This window comes from Erpetoichthys calabaricus, chromosome 7, assembly GCF_900747795.2.
Source record: "Erpetoichthys calabaricus chromosome 7, fErpCal1.3, whole genome shotgun sequence".
Taxonomy (NCBI): domain Eukaryota; kingdom Metazoa; phylum Chordata; class Cladistia; order Polypteriformes; family Polypteridae; genus Erpetoichthys; species Erpetoichthys calabaricus.
Genome location: NC_041400.2, coordinates 194,144,323 through 194,161,674, shown reverse-complemented (window position 1 = coordinate 194,161,674; position 17,352 = coordinate 194,144,323). Strand labels below are relative to the sequence as shown.

The window sequence follows — 17,352 nt, the reverse complement described above, 5'->3', positions numbered from 1 at the left end:
AAAGCACAACAGCTGCGTCTTTTGCAAAAATCAAAGACAAAAAAAAAAGGAGTCAAGAAATGAAAACATGGAGCGCTGCCCAGATTTCTGTAATATAAAATTGTATTGCTCTTGGCACCCAGACAATGTGAATGTTGAAACAAAGCCCCAAAAGGAGACAAGTGTTCTTTTAATTAATTGTCGGCCTGAAAACGCAGAACACAAAGGCTGGAGAGGCACAAGGCGGAGGAGAAGGAGAAGGAGGGCGACGGTGACGGGTGCCATCGAGAAAGGAGAGTCAGCAGCCTGACAGTGGCGACTGTGAGGGTCCGTGGTGGGGGGATATGAGTGCAGGGAGTATTGGGGGAATACAAGATTCAATAAATAAAAAAAATCGGAATAGCATAAGACGCTCTCATTTAGGGTGTTTACAAGAAATGTGATGACTTGCTTCATGATGTTCTTGACTGTAATAGAAATCTGCCATTTGTCACCCTCTGAGAGGGGTCCACAGGGGCCTAGGAAAGGATCAAAAATCAAAAATAACCTCATATTCATAATTGTTGACCATGAAATAGTCTGAAACAATACCCTACATGCTTATGTTTGAAATTTGTAATTTTTAACCATCTGGGGGTGGCGCTTAGTGGGCTAGGACCACTGGTGAAGAATCAAATATCAATACTATGATCATATTCATGATCAGCCACCCTGAAATAGCATAAAATGGCTTCACTTCATTTGTTTTTTGTTTCTGCCTGACACCTCCTGGCTGACTGATACGCGAAAATGCCCAACTATGATATACAATTCAGCTCCAAGCTTTATGGGGTTTCCTCCTATTTTTGGGTTTCCTCCAATTTTTGGTCTTCTAGACCCCAAAATCTGAACATCTTTGGTAGGCCATATTTTGTGCAGGAAAAAACACTGTTATGATAAAGAGTAAACCAAAAGGTGTCTTCAGCAAAAAGGATCATTTTTCTTCAAGCAACAAACAACATATCAAACATTAACACAGCTTTTATGAATGCCATACCAAATGGCATATAACAGAGATATGTGCATTGCATTTTACATTCCAACAGATGGAGCATCACAAACATTTTAGTAATAAAATGCATTGCATTTGTCATTCCAACAGATGGGGTATCACAAACATTAGCATTGCATTTACAAATCCTATACAAAATGGCATATAAGAGACACATTCATTGCATTTGTCATTCCAACAGATAGCGCATCACAAACAGTGGCATTGCGTTTACAAATATCATACCAAATTGTATATAGGAGAGACACATGCATTGCATCTGTCATTCCAACAGATGGTGTGTCACAAACATTAGAACTGCATTTACAAATCCCATACCAAATGGCATATAAGAAACATATGCATTGCATTTGTAATTCGTACAGAAGGCCTGTCACAGATATTGGCACTGCGTTTACAAATCCCATACCAAATTGTATATAGGAGAGACACATGCATTGCATCTGTCATTCCAACAGATGGTTTGTCACAAACATTAGAACTGCATTTACAAATCCCATACCAAATGGCATATAAGATACATATGCATTGCATTTGTAATTCCTACACATGGCACTTCACAAACCTGAACACACTGCTTTTACAAATCCCATACCAAATGGCATATAAGAGATATATGCATAGTATTTTGTCATTGCAACAGATTAGTGTTGTGACATTAGTGTTGTGTTTAAAAATCCCATACCAAATGGCCTATCAGAGACATATGCATTGCATGTTACACTGTAAATATTAATTTTGAAGTCTACATTGATTATTTAGATTTCAACTCATCACAGATGAGTAGCACAGCTAGTCCACCTTAATAAATGGAATAGTGTCTGTGTGTCTGTCTGCATGTCCATCTGGTTGCTTTGTCTGTGCTTTTCAACAGATGGCGCATCACAAACATTTACACTGCTTTTACTGTTCCTGTGCTAAATGTCATGTAAGTGAGACATAGCACCAGGGCAGACACACTGCACTGCAAACGCCGACTACTTAGATATCAAGCCATCTTACACAGGTAGCACAGGTAGTGATAAAAACAATGAAAGAAGAAAAAGAAAAGAAAATATAATAAGATAGGAAATTAGTCTAAGCAACAAAATACTGAAAAAAATACTGTCATGAACACAGAGATGGAAATGCAGAGACACACACACACACGTATATATACTAATAGAGAGTCAGGTATAATAACATGGATGCTCATTTAACAAATAGACAGAACAGAACAGAACATGTTTAAGTCTTTATTTAGTTCACCTACCTAAGAAGAAGCTTACAGTGATGGTAACAACATAATCTTCAATACAGCTTATCAGGGCAGCCTCTAAAAACCATACAAATTAAATTCTGGAACTTGAAATGAAAGGAGTAGACTAATATAGTCACAATATTTAGTCAAAGCAAAGCATAATGGTTATCTTTAAACTTATTCCCATGATTCATATATGCAAATAAGGCAGTATCGCCATCCAGTCAGACTTTATTTAAATCGGCCTTTAGCAATGCAGGCAAAGCCTTTAGTCCTGTTGCTGCGTTTATTGTTTGATTTTACTTTGCTGTGTCTTTGTCTTCTGTGCTGTGCCAGCTTGATTATCATTACTATGATGATGATGATTATTATGATTATTATTATTGTCATGTATGTTGTAGCCTATAATTTTGCCTCCCCGATGTTCATGACAAGTCAGCACCCATTGGCCTTACAGTTCCAAGCATTAGGATTAACACTCTGGCTCAGTCTGTTTGGAGTTGGCACCTTCACCAAAGTCTACGTGGGTTGTCTCTAAGTACGTCAGTCCAACGTCTGGTGTTATGAGGGTGAATGCGTCAAGCGTCCTGTCCACAGTCAACTCCTGCCTGGCACCTGGTGCTGTCAAGACAGGCTCTGCCGTTCCTAAGCTGTGTGAGTTCATATCAGGGATCAATAGATGGATATGCACAAAAATCATTTATTGAAGTAATTCATAACACTTCTCACTGTATTTCACAAGTTGTGGTTGCAGTTTCCATTCACACCACTGGGTGGAGAATCTGAGCACTGCAAATCAGAAAACTATCTTGGGGAGTTAATCAACGAAATAACCGTCTGAATGGAAGCAGTGGACCTTTAAAGCTCCAAGTAAAGGCATCACAAGAAGTTAACAGCACACTCACAGCTTTAGGACTTGAACCTTAAACTACCCGAGAGGTGGCCGATTCAACCTGCGACACACAGAATCTGTAAACTGGCGGCCATTTCAGCTCTGCACATCCTTCAGCTGATCTGACTGCAGGTGCAAAGGAGGTCACACACAACAGGAGAAGGGCAGCAAAACGCAAGTAAATCGGTGAGGAAGGCACAGCACATCACAAGGGGGACTTGGGCCGTCAGCTCCACAGACACAGCCTTCAGTTTAGGGCTCTCTATTCCCAGAAATTGTTTGTTTGTTTGGATATTTAAATTACCTGAAAACACCAACGGCACAGGCAACAGAGATGAGACAGCGTAGGCAGAGCAGGCTGACCTGACATATGGCGCCTTTCACATCTACCTGCTTATTGTGTAATGCCTTTAACTTCTGTAAAAAAGAGCTTCTCATGTTCATCGATCTATCTATCTATCTATTATATAGTGCCTATCACTCTGTCTATCTGTCTATCTGTCTATCTATCTGTCTATCTATTTATCTATCTATCTATTAAATAGTGCCTTTCATATCTATCTATCTAGCTATCTTTTATATAGTGCCTTTCACTCTATCTATCTATCTATCTATCTTTTATATAGTGCCTTTCACTCTATCTATCTACCTATCTTTTATATAGTGCCTTTCACTCTATCTATCTACCTATCTTTTATATAGTGCCTTTCACTCTATCTATCTATCTATCTTGTATATAGTGCCTTTCACTCTATCTATCTACCTATCTTTTATATAGTGCCTTTCACTCTATCTATCTATCTATCTTTTATATAGTGCCTTTCACTCTATCTATCTATCTACCTATCTATCTATCTTTTATATAGTGCCTTTCACTCTATCTATCTACCTATCTTGTATATAGTGCCTTTCACTCTATCTATCTATCTATCTATCTATCTATCTATCTATCTATCTATCTATCTATCTATCTATCTTTTATATAGTGCCTTTCAATCTATCTATCATATAGTGCCTTTCATACCTATCTGTCTATTATATAGTGTCTTTCACTCTATCTTTTATATAGTGCCTTTCATATCTATCTATCTTTCATATAGTGCCTTTCATATCAATCTATCATATAGTGCCCTTCATACTTTCATATCTATCTATCTATTATACAGTGCCTTTCATATCTATCTATCTATCTAGCTATCTATCTTTTATATAGTGCCTTTCACTCTATCTATCGTTCATATAGTGCCTTTCATATCTATCTATCTATCATATAGTGCCTTTCATATCTATCTACCTTTTATATAGTGCCTTTCACTCTATCTATCTATCTATCTATCTATCTATCTATCTATCTATCTATCTATCTTTTATATAGTGCCTTTCACTCTATCTATCTACCTATCTTGTATATAGTGCCTTTCACTCTATCTATCTATCTTTTATATAGTGCCTTTCACTCTATCTATCATATAGTGCCTTTCATACCTATCTGTCTATTATATAGTGTCTTTCACTCTATCTTTTATATAGTGCCTTTCATATCTATCTATCTTTCATATAGTGCCTTTCATATCAATCTATCATATAGTGCCCTTCATACTTTCATATCTATCTATCTATTATACAGTGCCTTTCACTCTATCTATCTATCTATCTATCTATCTATCTATCTATCTATCTATCTATCTATCTATCTTTTATATAGTGCCTTTCACTCTATCTATCGTTCATATAGTGCCTTTCATATCTATCTATCTTTTATATAGTGCCTTTTACTCTATCTATCTATCTATCTATCTATCTTTTATATAGTGCCTTTCACTCTATCTATCTACCTATCTTGTATATAGTGCCTTTCACTCTATCTATCTATCTTTTATATAGTGCCTTTCACTCTATCTATCATATAGTGCCTTTCATACCTATCTGTCTATTATATAGTGTCTTTCACTCTATCTTTTATATAGTGCCTTTCATATCTATCTATCTTTCATATAGTGCCTTTCATATCTATCTATCATATAGTGCCCTTCATACTTTCATATCTATCTATCTATTATACAGTGCCTTTCATATCTATCTATCTATCTATCTATCTATCTATCTATCTATCTATCTATCTATCTTTTATATAGTGCCTTTCACTATCTATCTTTCATATAGTGCCTTTCATATCTATCTATCTATCATATAGTGCCTTTCATATCTATCTATCTTTTATATAGTGCCTTTCACTCTATCTATCTATCTATCTATCTATCTATCTATCTATCTATCTATCTATCTATCTATCTATCTATCTATCTTTTATATAGTGCCTTTCACTCTATCTATCTATCTATCTATCTATCTATCTATCTATCTATCTATCTATCTATCTATCTATCTATCTATAGTGCCTTTCATATCTATCTATCTTTTATATAGTGCCTTTCACTCTATCTATCTATCTATCTATCTATCTATCTATCTATCTATCTATCTATCTATCTATCTATCTATCTATCATATAGTGCCTTTCATATCTATCTATTATCTATTATATAGTGCCTTTCACATCTCTCTGTCTGTCTCAATCACATTATGAACTTCACACGTCTGTTATGTAGTTCCTATCAAATCTGTCTACATATCTCTTAATGCATTTAATCACAACTAAATTATAAAACAATGTAAACTATATAACTGATGAAAAAATGAGCTTATTATAAATTTAACTGAAAAGTTTTAAATTAAATAATCAGTTTGCAAAATGAAAAAATAAAACAATGAAGCATTTGAGGAATGAAAATAAAGACATCTCTTTTTGAAGCCCAGTCCACAACAACGAACACAATGTGAAGTCCCGTCAGGGCCCATCACTAAACATAGTGATGTGAGGGCTAAAGGGGACCCCACAAAACATCACAAGTGACAGCAAACACAATGAAAAGCTTCACCTCAGGGACTCTCATTGAGAACCTCCAAGGTGAGAATGTGGGCTCAAGAAGACCTCCACTGTGGCCTCAGGACCCTCAGCGACCCACCCACATGATGATGAGGCCCTGCTCCTTTGGACTCAATAAAAAGAGGGGGAAGGCAAAAAGGAAAACAAAACCAAACAATTAAGACTCAAAGGGAGAGAATTATGAAACACAAAAGAAGCACCAAATTATTGAAATAGTAAAAGAGAACAATCAGCACAAACAGATGGAGCAAAAGAAATGACAAAGAAAAAGAAAAGACACGTTTTTTAAAGAACAAGTCCGACTGAAGCTAGTGACAGAGTCCCAGCAAGAATTTAACAGCAGGCACAGCAGTGTGACGACACGCATGTTCCCGTGTTTTGTGCCCACCTACCTATTAAGTGCGGTGGGCCTTTCAAAAACAGCCAGGGAAGCAGGCCTGAATCCTGCCAGCCTGCCTAGACAAGGGGCAACCTTACCTCCACTAGAGTGCCAGGCCAAAACACACTTCAGAATCCAACACACTGTGAAATGTCCTGAAAAAAAACTCAAAATGTCCCAAAAGGGAGGGGATCACTGTCAACCCCTGGCTTGTACACAGGAGGAGGATCAAAGGAGGATATTTTTGAGGAATCGGAAGAGCAACAAAAGAGCAACAAAATAAGCATAAAGGATTTGTCTAACAGACGATTCAAAGTAAGAGGGTCTCAATACAAACTCCACATAACAGAAGCCAAAAAATTAGTCAAGAAGCAGAGTTCAAAACCAAAGAAAATACAAAACTCACAAATCCCACCAAAGTGCACCACAGTGCATTGAATATGACCTGCCCTGAACTTCAACTCCCAGCCTGTCTTTCTAGGGTAGGGGGCGGGCCCTTAATAGAGATGGATGTGTGGCCCCGCCTCTTGATGAGCCAACCCACAAAAAACAAGAAACAGGAGAAAACTGCAAGATAAACACAAATACCTCATAACAACCTAGCAGAATAAAAATAACAGACGATACACAATTAGACAAATAATAAATGAACACGACAACATTAAAAAAAGAAAATAATTAATGACAATAAAAAAAAGATAAAAGTCACAATTTAGACTTAAATAGCAAAGGAACTCGGGCTTGACCATAACAATGCCAGTTGAGACCAACTCAGAGCCCTCCGACCGCCATCTCAGTCCCATCTCCATCAACTAACATCACAACACAGGTGGGCTGCCCATTAAACCTGTGACTGCCCGGAAAAACATCATTTCATCTGCCCATCCATTTTATGATCCAGGACTGAGCGCAGGGGAAGATGGAGCCTCTCCGAGCAAGTATAAGGTGCAGGGCACAACCAGCATAAGAAAAAAATAAAATACAAAAAACAAAACAGCCAAAGCCTAGCTTCAGTAATAAAATCAGCACTTACGGGATCATCGGACTTAGGATTTGCAGAGGTTTCAAAAATGGATTCTTCAGGGTGGTCTTCCATTCGGACAAGCGGGTACTCCCGTAAAAAGATGGCTCCTTCATCTCCATGTGCGCAAACCTGCGTGAGAAGTGGAAGAAGAATTAGAACAGTGCAGTTGAAATACTGAAGAGGGCGCCGTAACACTGATGGGCTGTTTTAGCAAAATTTAGCTTTTTAAATGTGTGGTGGCGCAGTGGGTAGCACTGCTGCCTCGCAGTTAGGAGACCCGGGTTCGCTTCCCGGGTCCCGCCTGCGTGGAGTTTGCATGTTCTCCCCGTGTCCGCATGGGTTTCCTCCCACAATCCAAAGACATGCAGGTTAGGTGCATTGGTGATCCTAAATTGTCCCTAGTGTGTGCTTGGTGTGTGTGTGTGTGTGTGTGTGTGTGTGTGTGTGTGTGTGTGTGTGTGCGCCCTGCGGTGGGCCGGCGCCCTGCCCGGGATTTGTTTCCTGCCTTGCGTCCTGTGCTGGCTGGGATTGGCTCCAGCAGACCCCCGTGACCCTGTAGTTAGGATATAGCAGGTTGGATAATAGATGGATGGATAAATGTGTGGTCAGAGAGACTGTGAAAATGAAGGGGGGCACTCAAACAAAGACCCTGCTATTCACAATAATGACAAAGTGGGAAGAGTATACAATGTAAGAAAGGCACTATATAATAGATAGATAGATAGATAGATAGATAGATAGATAGATAGATAGATAGATAGATAGATAGATAGATAGATAGATAGATAGATAGATAGATAGATAGATGGGTGAAAGGCACTATATGATAGATAGATAGATAGATAGATAGATAGATAGATAGATAGATAGATAGATAGATAGATAGATAGATAGATAGATAGATAGATAGATAGATAGATAGATAGATAGATAGATAGATAGATAGATGGGTGAAAGGCACTATATGATAGATAGATAGATAGATAGATAGATAGATAGATAGATAGATAGATAGATAGATAGATAGATAGATAGATAGATAGATAGATAGATAGATAGATAGATAGATGGGTGAAAGGCAATATATGATAGATAGATAGATAGATAGATAGATAGATAGATAGATAGATAGATAGATAGATAGATAGATAGATAGATAGATAGATAGATAGATGGGTGAAAGTCACTATATGATAGATAGATAGATAGATAGATAGATAGATAGATAGATAGATAGATAGATAGATAGATAGATAGATGGGTGAAAGGCACTATATGATAGATAGATAGATAGATAGATAGATAGATAGATAGATAGATAGATAGATAGATAGATAGATAGATAGATAGATAGATAGATAGATAGATAGATAGATAGATAGATGGGTGAAAGGCACTATATGATAGATAGATAGATAGATAGATAGATAGATAGATAGATAGATAGATAGATAGATAGATAGATAGATAGATAGATAGATAGATAGATGGGTGAAAGGCACTATATGATAGATAGATAGATAGATAGATAGATAGATAGATAGATAGATAGATAGATAGATAGATAGATAGATAGATAGATAGATAGATAGATAGATCAGATTACATTTCAATGACCTAATCACACTTTTCACTTTTCATTGTTAAGTGCTCGCTTTTTCAGTACATTTTATTCTTATTTATTTTATTCAGTATATTTTATTATATTTTATTTTCTGTATATTTTATTCACGGGAGTCTGCAGAGCTCCTTCCACGTTGTCAGATGGTGGCCGTTGTAACCCATGTATGAAGGCGGAGGTATGTATGAATACCCAAAATGCCACAATACCTGAAGTCACCATAATTTGCCATGAGATGTTTTAGTTCTTTTAAATTATAAATTACCTGTTCATGTTACACTTTTATTGTAAATATTCGTGCTGTTGTAAGTGACTACAATCATAGCCCATACTGATCATGTGACTATTCTAATATTGAGTCCTCTCACAAGTCACTACTTATTAAAATAATCTCCTTTCTTATTGTAACATGTGATGTTCTTCTCTCCCTCATCATCATTTCATTAATGCTTTTTTACTTGTGAAATTTTCGCAACCACGATTTGCTAGTATATATATATATAAAATCCAACGTTTGTCTGTATGTCTGTCCATTTTCACAAGAGAACTTCTTAACGGATTTAAATCGGGGTTTTTTTCTATAATTTGCTTGAACATTGAGCAGCACAGTGGCACAGTGGTAGCGCTTGCAGTAAGGAGACCCGGGTTCGCTTCCTGCATGGAGTTTGCATGTTCTCCCCGTATCTGCGTGGGTTTCCTCCCACAGTCCAAAGACATGCAGGTTAGGTGCACTGGCGATTCTAAATTGTCCCTAGTGTGTGCTTGGTGTGTGTGTGTGTGTGTGTGTGTGCACCCCGCGGTGGGCTGGCGCCTTGCCCGGGATTTGTTCCTGCCTTGTGCCCTGTGCTGGCTAGGACTGGCTCCAGCAGACCCCCGTGACCCTGTGTTAAGTTATAGCGGGTTGGAAAATGACTGACTGACTGACTGGCTTGAACATTCCGGTTGATTTTGCGACTTCTTTCATCGTGCTAAGTATCATAGTTCTCTAGTGATACCGATTTATTTGAGCGAATCCAAAGGAGACGCTTCTGGCCGAGGGAATGGGGAAGCGGGGCACTCCTCACTCACACGCTAGCCTCTCTTACGTGTGTGTTAGAAGGTAGCTGCTGATTGCCAGAGATGTCACGGCCCCTTGCTTGTCTCCCCACATGGGGGACGCTCTCCCGTCAGAGCTGAACATACAGTGCCAACGTTTGACGTTAGAGTGTACCTACCTTCTGCTTGGCCAGAGATACCTTGCCAACTTTTAGCATGTTTGGCAAAGAGATTAGAGCTACATTCTCTCCCCGATAGCAAAACCAAAAACATTGTACATCAAGAGGCTCTTGGATAAGAAAAGTCCATGGATGGATGGATGGATGGATGGACATTTTTTTAAATTTTCAATTGATTTTTAATGTTTGTCCTGTTTCACGACTACTTGGGCGGAGCTGCGGGGAACAGCTAGTGTCTGTATATATATATATATATATATATATATATATATATATATATATATATATATATATATATATATATATATATATATATATATATATATATATAACAACAGAGATGCAGTCTGTACAGTTAATCAGCAGCTCTAGTCAGGGTGTGCTAAACTGAAGTAGTGAGTCTTCAGCCGGGATTTAAAAGCTGAGACTGAAGGGGCATCTCTTATAGTAGCAGGCAGACCATTCCACAGTTTAGGGGCCCTGTAACTAAAAACTCGACCTCCCACTGTTATTTTATTAATCCTTGGAACCATAAGCAGACCGGCATCTTGAGATCTTAATGTGCGCTCAGTCAGGTTTGTAAGTCATGATAAGTTCAGATAAGTAAGTCGGACCTTGGTCATTTAAGACTTTATATGATAAAAGGAGGATTTTGAAATCTGCCCTAAACTTAACCGGAAGCCACTGTAAGGATTTAAAAACTGGAGTTATGTGTTTGTATTTTCTTGTTCTTGTAATAATTCTTGCAGCCGCATTTTGGATTAACTGGAGGCTGTATAAAGAACAGTTTGAACATCCATTGTGAATTTCCCTTTGGGATTAATAAAATATCTATCTATCTATCTATCTATCTATCTATCTATCTATCTATCTATCTATCTATCTATCTATCTATCTATCTATCTATCTATCTATCTATCTATCTATCTATCTATCTATCTATCTATCTATCTATCTATCAGTTCCTGAAGCCGTTCTGAAGGACAGGACTGTGACGTCATCGTGGTTCGTGTCACACGGCACACCTGAGGCTGACCCCATAAAGACGCCTGAGGAAGTTTAGTCCTTGGTGTGAGCCCTCATTAAATGAATTATTTAAGCTCCATTTCTTGCCCTCGTGTCAGCACCCATTTTACGAGATTTTGTGGTCAGGACCCCAAGAAGAAGTGGGTATTTGGTGGGAGGGAGGGGGTGGAGAGGGGGTTCCTTTCTCTTCAGGTGCCTACGGGGTTCTCTTTGACTTGAACTGATGGCTAAAGAAGAAAAAGAAGGTCTACAGCCACACGGGATCCTTCACAAACAGAATTTGGAAAATCCCAGTGGGATCTGAGCTGCTAAGCAACCCCTTGTGAAAAAAAAAAAAAAACATTAAGGGGCTGTGGGAATCGCATGGTGGGCCAGCGTTAGAAATGACAACTCAAATCTGTGCAAACCTGCGAAAAATTTCCAAGTATCAACTTTGGCCAATTAGCGGCAGCGAGGTGGCTGTGCGCGGGGCAGCCGTCTAGGAGTCTGAGAATGCCGAGGGGTGGGCGAGACCTCTGCCTTATTGGTATTATTATTATTATTGTTATTATTCCATCTATTTAGGACTTCCACTAGGCTTTCACATCATTTACAATCTGTTTTTGGTTTACTTCATTTTTTTTTGTTTGTTTTTAAATCGCATTGTGCTCTGATACTCGATACGAATTCAACATCAGCAAAGCTCGGCCAAGTGCCTGAAGGGAGTGAATGAGGGGCCTCCTCGCTGCATTCTCAGCTGTCATGTTCGGCCCACCCGAGATGACCTTGCTGTCAATAGAAAATTAAGAAAAACAAGAAAGCGTACTGATCTGACGTCGACTGAAAACGCAAAGATGATATCTGTGCGCCTGGGTGGATCAGAAACTTCTGAGACCCCTCTTGCAGATTCCATTTTAAAAGGATACATTTGCCAGTTTTGCCCTTCAGTCTACACTCAATAGAATTGTGAGGTTTTTTTTTAAATGTATTAAAAATTAAAAAAAACAAACAAAACTGAAATCTCTCCTTCCTTTGTTGTGGTCATCCTTGTTGTTCTCAGGTGCCACTTGTTTGCTTTAATTTTCTTGCGATGTTTCTAGAACTCGATTGGGGTCCACCTGTGGCAAACTGAATAGACTGGACAAAGGCCCACGTGGACAGAGGGTCCTACAAGTCACATTGCATGTCAGGGCAAGGGACTCTCTGAAAAACTCATACATCAAATTGCTGTCAGGCATTGCTCTGGAGTGTAAAATTATTCTGTTTTGAAACTAACTATTCTACCCATCTAAGACGGGTTGAAATCGCAGTAATCATTGTAGAACTCATTGTTATATGCCATTTGGTATGGGATTTGTAAAAGTAGTGTTAATGTTGGTGATGTACCATCTGTTGGAGTGACAAATGCAATGCAAATGGATGGACACACAGACTGACACACAGACACTTTTCCGTATATTAAGGCTGCTGCATTGCATTTGTCATTCCAACAGATGGCGCGTCACAAACATTAACACTGCTTCTATGAATCCCATACCAAATGGCATATAACAGAAACACATGCTTACATTTATCATGCTAACAGATGGTGCATCTTAAGCATTGGTAGTAATGCATTTTATTACTACCACCGATTGTGATGCACCATCTGCTGGAATGAAAAATGCAATGCATGTACCTTAATAAAAGGATAAATGTCTGTATGTCTATGTGGTTGCTATGTCTATTTTTCCAACTGATGGAGCAACACAAACATTTGTACTAATAAAATGCAATGTATTTGTCATTGCAACAGATGGCGTATCACAAACATTAACATTGCTTCAATGAATCCCATATCAAATGGCATATAACAGAGACATATGCATTGCATTTATCATGCTAACAGATGGTGCATCTAAAACATTGGTAGTAATGCATTTTATTTCTACCAAAGTTTGTGATGTGCCATCTGTTGGAATGAAAAATGCAATGCATGCACCTTAATAAAAGGATAAGTGTCTGTGTGTCCATGTGGTTGCTATGTCTTTTTATTCCAATGGATGGCGCAACACAAACATTAACACTGATTCTATGAATCCCATACCAAATGGCATAAAACAGAGACATATGCATTGTATTTATCATGCTAACAGATGGTGCATCTAAAACATTGGTAATAATGCATTTTATTACTACCAATGTTTGTGATGCACCATCTGTTGGAAAGAAAAATGCAATGCAGACACCTTAATAAAATATAAGTATCTGTGTGTCCATTTGGTTGCTATGTCTTTTTTTCCAACTGATGGCGCAACACAAACATTTGTACTAATAAAATGCATTGTATTTGTCATTCCAACAGATGGTGCAACACAAACATTAACACTGCTTCTCTGAATCCCATACAAAATGGCATAAAACAGAGACATATGCATTGCATTTATCATGCTAACAGATGGTGCATCTAAACATTTGCAGTAATGCATTTTATTACTACCAATGTTTGTGATGCACCATCTGTTGGAATGACACATTAGAAGCATTTTATTACTACGTGCATTACAAAATACATCCCAATAGATGGTGCACTACAACATTATCATGAAGGTTTGCGTTAATTACTGAGATTTCAACGCATCTCAGACGGGTAGCACGGCCAGTGTTATATAATTTGAAAGCTGATGTTTTAAATCTGAAGCACTTTGCTATTTTGCTGACTATAACAGAGGAACTTAATAAACCCAAAATGGGCAAACATGAGGTGTCTTAAGGTTTTTAACAGACCTGGTTTTCTAAATCTCTGGTGAAACACGCTCAGAATATGCCATATAAATAATATCCCTATGAGCCTTTTGTTCAGATTTATGATGCATCATGATCACTTCAGAAAAGCCACCAGGGTGACACACACATAATAAATGCTAATAATGTAACTTCAGCCACCTGTAAGGCTCCATTTCCTCCCACATGCATAATGGCTGAATACAAATCCAATCCCCTGTTCATCTTAATGTCATTTAATCTCTTCCTAGAGAGCCTCCTGCTTCTGTATGATTTCATTAGCTCTGTCCGGCTTGGCTCCATTTCGGCCACACGGAGCCAAGGCAGCTTCCTGGATTGGCTCCGACTCCGGTTTGGCCCTGAATCCCGTTGGCTCCACCAGCTATAATTTGAAGGTCTGTCAGAGGTTAAGTACATTGGCTTTCAGACGGCAAGCGAGTTGAACGCAGAACTTCAAACGTGTCCAGCTTTGCTTGTTTTTTGGTACCGCAATCCAGTTTTTTTTTTTTTATCTTAATCCCCTGATTTATTTGGTTTCTCAGCACTTTTGAAAAGCGTTGAATTGATTACTCCCTGTGTGGAGCTGCAAAAACGGAATGCAGCGTATCCCATTGCCGGACCTTGTGGAGGCAGGATTGACTTTGGTCAGAAGGGTCCGCTCGGAAAATATCATTATAGGCAGCTAGCAGCGATTGAGGAGTCACAGGGGTCTGTTCAATGGAAGGGGGGGGGGGGGGGGTAGTGACTCAGCAGATACCCCAAAGATTTGACCCAACTACCAGTACAGACCCTGGTGTATGTTTATTTAACTCATTCACCGCGACTGCAATGGCTGAGGCTAGAGGCGAGGAAGCAGTCAGAAGCAGAGAAAAGTATTGGGGTACCATCCTGGTAGCCCCAAAAAGAAATGAGTGCTGAAACGCACCATTCAAGTGACGCTGATGAAAGCTCGGTCACTCTGTTTCATTTTTTGCATCTCTGGCTCTTAGCAGACGCAGGTTCTGGTTGGCATAACAGCGCCACCTTTCTGTACCAATTGCATTTATATATATTCGGATTGGCCAGAAGGGGCGGGGCTTGCTCCTGATGTCACGGCCAGGTAGGAGTGTCCTGAGCTGTGGAGAAAGGACAGGCTGCTGTAAGCGACAGCGCCCCCTCTCACCCCAGAGTGGTATCGCTTACTTCAGTCATACTTGTCTGAGGACCCCCAGCCGTGCATGCTTGATGTCCATCCATACATTTTCCAACCCGCTGAATCCAAACACAGGGTTACGGGGGGGTCTGCTGGAGCCAATCCCAGCCAACATAGTGGCATATAGAAAAAATATATACACTGGACCTGCTCTGTGTGCTTCAGGGTGATGCAACTGTGTCATACACTCACCGGCCACTTAATTAGGTATACCTGTTCAAATGCTTGTTAATGCAAAGATCTAACCAGCCAATCACATATGCAGCAACTCAGTGCATGTCGGCCTGCAGACCTCATCAAGACCACCTGCTGAAGTTCAAACCGAGCATCACAATGGGGTGGGAAGGTGACAGAAGTGACTCTGAGCATGGCATGGCTACTGGTGTCTGATTATTTCACAAACTGCTGATCCGCTGGGATTTTCACGCCCAACCATCTCCAGGGTTTACAGGGAATGGTCCACAAATGAGAAAATATCCAGTGAGCATCAGGACCGAGAATGCTTTGTTGATGCCAGAGGTCAGAGGAGAAGGTCCAAAGAGCCGTCCATGCAAGTAAAAAGAGGCCATCATTAGGCAAAGAAAATAAAACAAACCCATCAGAGGGACAACAGAAACACCTGGGGCCTCATGCATAACGCCGTGCGTAAAACTCACACCATAACATGGCGTGAGCACAAAAGCGGAAATGTGCGCACGCACAAAAAAATCCAGATGCATAAATCTGTGCGAACGGCAACTTCCACGTTCTTCTGCTACATAAATCCCAGCCAGCGTGAAAAGTAACACACGTGCACGCGCCTGCAGCCTTGCCCCAACTCCTCCCACAATTACGCCTCTTTGAATATGCAAATCAATATAAACAGCCCTTAAGCTCAGCCTTCTGTGAAAAGACAATGACAAAAGCACGGGGGATAATAGAAGAATTTCAGAGAATACCAAGTGGAGGCAAAGAAAAACGTACTAAGTGTTTGTTGGTTTAAACAGTGGGATAAACAACAAAAGGAAGCTGATCGAGTGACATAGCGTGTCGGAGAAACTCGAAAGCTCAAGTTCACAAAGTTGCACAGTGCCCGAAATAAAAAAAGAAGTTGTCAGATATCAAAGTCGTCGTGAAAAGGGGAGTCGTAGCCCACTGTCTGAGTGCCATATGAAAGCTTATTAGGGTACAGAGAAAAAAAAAAAAACAGGGACACACTGAAAAATTTCCACTTTAATCACGTAGTTTATTTTGTCATTAAAGTAGAACATTATAAACTTCATCTTAAAATCATTATATTTACTAGTTTCTCAAATCCCATCGTAACTAAAGTAGCACGTCAAATGCTTTGTTCTGTATTTGATCTTCTATGTGCTCTGTGTGTGTGAATCACTACGTGCGTCTTAAACCGGCTTTCTCTTCCTCCGACAGGACACAGAATCCATTACATTCGTGATATTACAGCTCTCTGAATACAGTAATTCAAATACTGAGAAGTATATGTGATATCATTGTCATGATGATAGGAGTTAAAGCATGTTATTAAACATGGGAACACGGTGGCGCAGTGATTGTTCATGTCTCACACAAGAGGCTTGCTGCGCCGTGCGCGACCTTCGATGAAATACTTTATTGTAGCAGTACTGTCTCTTTCAAACGTACTAACCTCCAATTCCTGTCCTTGGTTTTCTTTCTCCAAATACCCAGTCACCACACAATCAGCTCTATAATAGACGTTAAGCCATCTGTAAGCTTAGAACGACGATTCTTCAAAACTTTTAAGAAATATCGAAATATTTTTGTAGTACATGTTTAATTATTCTATCCATCTAGTGTCGCGTCAGCACCAGCAAGAATACAGTGCGAGGCAGGAACAATCCGTGAACGGGGCGCCAGCTCCTCGCTAGTGTAGCGACACCGTGTCCTCACATGTTTAATTATTTACAATATAGATTATTTAAATGAAGTTAAAATTTAACTGTATAGTAAAATAAACATATTTTGCTGCATTTCATCTTAAATATGATATCGTCATCATATGTAAATACGCGCTTTATAAAGTGGCT

The 17,352-nt window shown here is 39.2% G+C and overlaps 1 protein-coding gene across 3 annotated transcripts in view; it reads right to left on the bottom strand.

Moving 5' to 3' along the window:
• Positions 1-17,352, bottom strand: part of LOC114654202 (ADAMTS-like protein 1) — a 388,522-nt gene that overhangs the window by 254,073 nt on the left and 117,097 nt on the right. For all 3 annotated transcript variants that reach the window (XM_051929881.1, XM_051929878.1, XM_051929877.1), the window contains exon 2: positions 7,522-7,641. In XM_051929881.1, coding sequence (XP_051785841.1) covers positions 7,522-7,641 — 120 coding nt within the window. The remainder of the gene's footprint in view (positions 1-7,521; positions 7,642-17,352) is intronic.